Source organism: Phyllobates terribilis, unplaced genomic scaffold (genome assembly GCF_046119375.1).
Source record: "Phyllobates terribilis strain yellow unplaced genomic scaffold, ASM4611937v1 Scaffold_65__1_contigs__length_7625178, whole genome shotgun sequence".
NCBI lineage: Eukaryota > Metazoa > Chordata > Amphibia > Anura > Dendrobatidae > Phyllobates > Phyllobates terribilis.
In genome coordinates this window covers 5,996,939-6,004,320 of record NW_027362825.1, presented here as the reverse complement: position 1 = coordinate 6,004,320, position 7,382 = coordinate 5,996,939, and the positions used below count along the sequence as shown (strand labels likewise).

Sequence of the window (7,382 nt, the reverse complement as noted above, 5' to 3'; positions counted from 1 at the left end):
ACGGAGGAAGCGGAGTACAGCAAAGTTCGAGTATGCACGCTTCTGCTTCCTTCAAGGCGGAGTTCTCCTTCTCTTGGAATCCAAAGCTGCTCTTTCTAATACGGACAGATGAATACTTTCAATTTTGGGAAAATCGCTTTCAAAATATTTTTGAAAATTATTTCCAAAAATTATTTTTAAATTGTTAAAATGTTTCCATTCCCTAATTTTATTTCATCTTAGTCTTCTTCAGCTTTAGAAAATATTACTGTAAATATAAATCTCAATATCTACCAAATGGTCCCAACAGCAAGAACATTCTTTGGTCAGGATCCTACAAGAAATCTTTTTTTTCTTTACTCAGGTCTTGAAAAATTACCTGGATGGAAGCAGAAAATAACACGTTGTTGAATGATTTTATTCTGCTTGGATTCTTGGAAGTACGGGTCTTTTGTACAATATTTATTGCCGCCATTTACATAATGATCATTTTTGGAAATTTCTCTGTGTTTGGCATCATCCAGGTGGACAACCATCTTCAGACCCCTATGTATTTCTTCTTGAGCTGTTTATCCTTATTAGATGTGTGTTACTCTACAGTCACCCTCCCGGCTATGCTAGTCAATGCTATAACAGGTAACAGGAGGATATCCTTTCATAGATGCTTCACACAGCTCTATTTCTTTGTCTGTTTTGGGGGATCTGAGTGTCTTCTTCTGGCTGCAATGGCTTATGACCGATATGTAGCCATATGTAACCCCCTTCGTTACAATGCTGTTATGAATAGGAAGTTTTGCTCAGGCTTCGTTGCTGGGTGCTGTGCCTGTGGATTGCTGAATGCTGTGTTTCACACCTTAATGATCTTGAAGCTAACTTTTTGTGGAAATCATCATATCAACCATTTTTTCTGTGATGTTCTTCCAATATTGGAAGCAGCTTGTAGTGACATCCAGGGGAGCCAAGTGTTGTTACATGTGGTCACTGTATTTCTAGGGATGTCTCCATTTCTCCTTGTAATGAATTCTTACATACATATAATTTCCACTATTTTGAAAATTCGCTCCTCAGAAGGAAGACAGAAGGTCTTTTCCACATGTTCTTCACATCTCATAGTTGTCACTATCTTCTACACTACTGGCATGTTTAGTTACAATGGTCCTAGTTCTGGAGATTACTTCATCATTGTCCGAGTTTCATCTATTCTCTATGGTATACTGCCCCCATTGCTAAATCCTATCATCTACTGTTTGAGAAACAAAGATGTGAAGAAAGCCTTGAAGAAAGCAGTGACTGGAACATAACTTTCAGTTGAAGTGGTGAGGATGATGGAGATGAGAGTAGAAAACTTGACCTTAGTATGTCATCTTGGAGTTATTAGTTGACACAGTTCGTACATTGTGTTATGCCTGGTGCTTAGGGGGGACTAGCCAAAAAAGAAAAAACTCCTAAAATATAACTTTTAATTATATAATTAAAATTACCATATATTAACAAGAAAACTCAATAGGGTCACAACACATATCAGTCTTAGTATAGTGTAATATAAAGGGAGAATGGAAAAAATCGAAGGGGTGGGTGGAGTGTCTTCACCCTCATTCACCCTACCTTGCCGCAGAGGCACCCTAAGTTCGACATGGCACCCCTGCGCAACGTCAGCTATCCGTAAGTGACCCTAATGGGAAATGCCCAACAAAAGACCACCACCATTACCAAACAATAAAGTGCTATAGTGTAATCTAGTAGCTAATATCTGATGCATGACCATAATAACACAAGGACGACAAAGAAGTGGTTATAGCGCCATAGCGTTAAACCATCAATACAACAGTAATAGAGATGTGGTAACTGGTTTAAAGGGATTTTCCCAGCATCAAAAGTTCATTTTAATCAATAGATCTTGGAATAATAATAAATTCCACCATTGGATGTGTTTAAATACAATGTTCCTGCACTGATAGAATCTTGTAAATGTGCCTCTTCAGGCACATTTGGCCCCCTGATTAACCGTGGCTTCTATTTCCTGGCGGAAACGAGTCGGATGGGCTTGTTTTATACCTTTTTTATACCATTTTATTTATTATAAGCTACTGATCCTCATGGATCATTTTTGCTCTGTTTATATCTATTTTGTGTAAGGATACAATTTTTATGTGAACTCTCATTGTGCATTTTGCTTTATTATATTCTACCTCTATACATCTTCTGGTACATAGACTTAAGCCAGTTACCACATCCCTCTATTACTGTTGTATTGATGGTGTAGCGTCGGCGTTTCTGCCTCCTGCCGGGCAGAGACGCCGATCCCCTCACCGCCGCGGTCCCGGTCCGGCGTCCTCCAGCTTCCCTGCTGCATCTGCCCGGGGTGAGCGCACCACGCGCAGTTCCCGGGGCACTGTACTTAGGGCGTGCGTGTGTGCGCTTCCTCCCTCTTAAAGGGGCCGTGTGCGCCATCCTAAAGAGTTCCTGGCCAATGGCCGGAGGACTGCTCCTATAAAGCACCTCCTCCAAAATGGAGGTGCCTATGCAAGGTTGTTGTTTGTGTGCTAACACTCTCCTCAGCCCTCAGGTTCCAGTGCCCGCCAGCCTGTCTGTCAGCCGTGCCCGCCAGCCTGTCTGTCAGCTGTGCCCGCCAGCCTGTCTATCAGCCGTGCCTGCCAGCCTATCAGCCGCGCCCGCCAGCCTGTCTATCAGCCGAGTCCACCTGCATGTCCATCAGCCGTGCCCGCCTGCCAGTCTATCAGCTGTGCCTGCCTGTCTACCTGCCGTGCCCGCCTGCTTGCCTACCCGCATCACCTGCCTGTCTACCAGCCATGCTCATCTGCTGTGCCTGTCGGCTTCTGCCATCAGTCCCGTGGGAGTCGCCTGCTCTCACATGAGGTCAGTCCCAGAGTGGCACCTGGTTCACCTTCCCAGTCCCTCCTTGGTTCACGTAGTCGACTAAGCCGCCGTGTGGCCAGGGTCGGTCCAGGTAGGCACTTAGTTACACCCCTCTGGTCCCTCCTTGCATCGCAGCACAGAGGTTCCACAACCCGGACCCGTAACAGTTTGCACAGGCCATGGAATCCGGTGGCTCTTAGGCTCCTTCACTCTCAGACCTGTACCAAGAGGTCTCTCGAAAGAGATCCCAACAGGATACAATCCTCTCCTATCTGCGGACAGTCAACTATCGCTTGGACGCGCTGTCCACCCCGACTGTGTCCTCCTCTAACCAAGCAGCACCCGCTCCGGCGGCACCTCAACCCAGCAACCCAGTGGTGCTGTGGCATCCGGCTTAGGACCCCGGCTTTCTGCTCCTCCATGTTTCGGTGGTGACCCTGCCCTATGTCGGGGCTTCATTAATCAGTGCACATTGCACTTTGAGCTCCTGGCACACCAGTTCCCCTCTGACCGGGCCAAGGTGGCATTCATCATGTCTCATCTCACCGGAGAGGCGTTGACATGGCTTAACCCTCTGTGGGAGAGAGGGGGTCTTCTGGTGTCCGACCTCCAGGCCTTCCTCGCGGCTTTCCGGATGGTGTTCGATGAGCCCAGACGAAAATCTTCGACTGCCTCCTCTCTTCTCTGACTCTGCAAAGGGAGTCTCTCTGTGGGACAGTATACCGTGCATTTCCACACCCTCGCATGGGAACTTGCCTGGAACAATGAGGCTCTGGTGTCCACCTTTTGGGAGGGCCTTTCCTGAAGGATCAAGGATGAGCTAGCCGGTTGTGACATACCTCCCTCTTTGGACGACCTGGTGTCATTAGCTACACGAATCGACATCCGTTTCCAGGAACGTTCTATGGAGGCGTACCGTGAGAAAAGGCCAGTCTCGCAACCAGCATCCCTTTCGGTGTCTTCTCCAGAGTCTATTAAAATAGACCAAGTTAACATGGTCAAGTCTCAACAGGAGATCCTCCGCGTCGAGGGGAATTGCTTCTACTGTGGCAGTATAGAGCATCAAATCTGCTCCGGTCCGGTGAGACCGGGAAACTCCAGTGTCTAGGACCGCTCGGAGAGGTCGTCCTAGGCAAAAGTTCTTCCTCTCCGCCCTTGACTCTGTCCGTTTCAGTTACCAGTGAGACTGCCTATCTGGATTCCCGAGCCTCTGGGAATCTTATTCAACAGGCCATTGTGGAGCGTCAGCAGATTCCTACCATACGTCTGGCTGATCCTTTAGCGGTTTCCTCTGTGGATGGAAAGCTTCTCTCTGAGACCATCTTGTTTGTCACTGAGCCTGTAACTCTTCAGGTGGGAATGCTACATTCGGAGAAGATCTCCTTTTACGTGCTGTCCGGTCTCTCTCTTCCCCTCTTGCTTGGCTTGCCTTGGTTACAGAGACATGAGCCCATCCTGAATTGGAGCTCGGGTGAGGTGCTTCGTTGGGGTCAGGAATGTCATAAGTCCTGTCTGGTTCCGGTTCGTCCTGCTCGATCTCCGTCTACTCCAGCTAACCTACCTGGCCTGCCGGCACCCTACTGGTCATATGGGACGTCTTTGATGAAAAGGAGGCAGAGACACTACCACCTCATGATTGCCCCATCGACCTAATACCTGGTGCTTCACCTCCTCGCGGGCGAATCTATCCAGAAATCCACCTCTCTGGCTGGAGCAGGATGAGATAGTTAAAGGAAGTGTTCCTGAAGTCAGACCTCTCTGGACTGTTGGTAGACCAAGCTAAGGGGTTAGCTTTAGTTGTCCAGTCAGTAGAGTAGAGAGGGAACTTAGTGCCCTGATCAAGCCTTGAGTGACATAGAGCTTGTTCCTGGCATAATTCCTTGTGGGCTGCAGTACCTGAAAACAGCCACAAGTCCTGTTAGCCGGCCGGAGAAACTCATCAAAGTTAGTGAGGACCCGGGCCACTTCTAATCTGCAGGAAGCAGAGGAAGATAAATAGGACTCCAGGCTAAGACGTGAGGGAGAGATATTGGATCCAGATCACTGTTGGTATTTCAGAAGAGTCTCTTGGGCCAGAGATTAGAGTCACAGAGATGCTTCACTTAAAGAAGGAACCAGGGCTAAAGGAGTTACCAGCGCCTGTGAGAGAGATGATAACCTGTCGGGCCTTATCCATTATATCTGCCTGTAAATATTGTACATATTCCTCTTCCTCAAGTAAAGTTCAAGTTCTGGTTAAGAACCTCGTGTCCTCTGAATTTATTGCTGCCCTGGTCCCAGAAGAGAAATGCCTGGAGACAGCCGCGATCGGATGCTTTGAAGTAAGTGGAGAGCCCCACATACACAGCCACACATCAGAGGGAGGACACATATTGTCTGTAGGGTGCCAGAGCGAGAGGGGGCTACAGCTCGCCCACGACTACCTCACTGGGGCACCTTACATTTGGCGTAGTCGGCAAGATGCGAGCTCCTCGCATGAAGAAAGCGGGGAAGAGCCGACGCAGAACACTGAGGAGAAAGTGTTGGAAGGCATGCGGCCCAAGATGGCGGCCCGAAGCATGGATTCCAAGATGGTGACAATGGCGGTAAAGTTGGGGAGAAGAACCGCCTATCGTGGGAATGGATGGCGCCGGAGAGCGCGAAAAGATGTCCAGCCCCTACGAGTTCCGGCCCAAAGAAGGATGGGCCCAGCAGTGAAGATGCGTCCCAGGATGGGACGTCCAGTGAGGAAGAGGGCGCGGCGTAAAGTGAAATCCGGCCCCGTGAGTATCAGGGCGCACAGAGAAAGGGCGCGGCTGAAGGTGCAGCTGCCGAGAGTGACGAGTGACGCGGCGGTCGCGTCAGAAAGCCGGCCCAGGAAGAGGAGGAGTTGGATGCGCAGGACTCGCGTCAATGGTAAGCGACCAGTGCCAATTTCTGTCCAGCGCGTGAGAGGAAGGAGGTGCTGCGGTGGATGCTCTGAGAGAATGGCGACCGGAGGATCGGATGACCTGTCCGGAATGAACGCCGAGGAGAAGATCTTGGAGCCGAGTACCCCAGGGGCCGCAATCGAGAGTCGCTCACCTGCGGATGCTGCCCGTGAGTCCTTGCCCCCAGTGGCTGTCCAGTGGTCGACTAGGCCCGATCTGGACCTGGGCCTGCTTGTCCATGAGTTCCGTATGTGGTGCTGGAGCCGGATGCCGGAAGACCCGTCCCCCTCGGCCGAGGGTGGAGAACATTCCGGTGGGGCCGGAGCAACAGCTGCAGCGGGGCTTGACGGAGGTGAGCAGCCTATACCCAAGCGGCCGGTTTCGCCTGCGGCGCCTGCCACGACAGCTTCCACGGTGACAGGGGCCCCTAGGCCTGAAAGGAGTGGTGCGGAGGCGAGGCCTCCCAGAAAGAGGGCCCCGCAAGAGAGTTTTTGGCAGCTGGCATTGGAGGCCATCAATGCCCCTTTGGCGAAGCGTTACGCTGAGCTCGGGAGTCTGAAGTGGACTACCCGCAACCTCCTGATGATGCCACGGGAGCAGCGGCGATGGACTGACACCTTCCTGAGAGGCTGGCTGGAAGGGTCCAACGCGGCGCGGAGAGAGTCGGTGGAGGCCTCCCAGACTCGGGGACGAGTCCTTGAGTTCCACATCTGTGAGGGGTACGGATTCCTTGAGGAAGAGTGGACCGGGCACGAGGTGTTCGTTACTCGGGAGGTAATTAAGCGAGATTATCTGCCTGATCGCCTTCACAATCTGCGTGTAGGGGACATAATGCACTTCGTTAAGTGCGAGTGTTCCGGAGGGTGGTACACGGCTGCGCTCACCCGACCGTATGAATGGAAAGATGTCCTGGAAAAGGACGAAGAGGTCTTCAGAAGGAGGGCCAAGAGGGAGGCTAAGCAGTGCTGGGCTAAGGAAGCCCCTAAAGGCTTTCTGCCCCCACCTAAGGCCAGTGCTCTGCCAGCAGAGGAGCCTAAGAGGCGGCAGTGAGGGGAGATTGTGAGCGAGGAAGAGGAAGATCTCGCAAGTGGCAAGGAAGCTGATTTCCCTAGTGAGGTGCCAGAGGAGGCGTCGGCGCCACAATACCCAGGAGGGGCTGAGAGAGCTGTCGGGGAAATTCAAGCTGGCACCAGTAATGTCATCCACAGCTTTACAGTGACCAGCTACGGCCCTACCCAGGTTGGCTGTGGCAGTGCTACATCCTCGGACGAGGACCCTGGGCCTACTAAGTACCCTGATCAGCCTTGGAGGTGGAAGAAGCCACCTTCCTCTGCAGCATGGGCCGCCTTCATGAAGGAACGGAAGGAGGCCCGGAAGAAGTGAGCTGGCTAAAAGGTCCGTTGACCTTTCACCTTTTCTTCTACTAGGACCCACCAGCTGTGGTCCTGATTCTGGGACTGTTTCCCAATGGGGGCGGAGTGCCCCATGTTGAATTAGGTTGGAGAGAAAAATGGAGGACTGTTCCCCTACCTCCCAGGCCAGGAAGGCCTTAAGCAGCACCAAAGTTGTGTGCCCAGGAGAGCTGCTCTTTTTGTTTTTACTTTTTATTTTTCTTTC

The 7,382-nt window shown here is 51.0% G+C and overlaps 1 protein-coding gene across 1 annotated transcript; it reads left to right on the top strand.

Moving 5' to 3' along the window:
• The first annotated feature begins 362 nt into the window (after positions 1–362).
• Positions 363–6,815, top strand: LOC141193172 (olfactory receptor 5V1-like). The gene is made up of 4 exons (XM_073662103.1): positions 363–1,265; positions 2,243–2,302; positions 5,781–5,934; positions 6,589–6,815. Exons 1-4 carry the CDS (start codon positions 363–365, stop codon positions 6,813–6,815), a joined length of 1,344 nt encoding a protein of 447 aa, XP_073518204.1.
• The last annotated feature ends 567 nt before the right edge of the window (positions 6,816–7,382 follow it).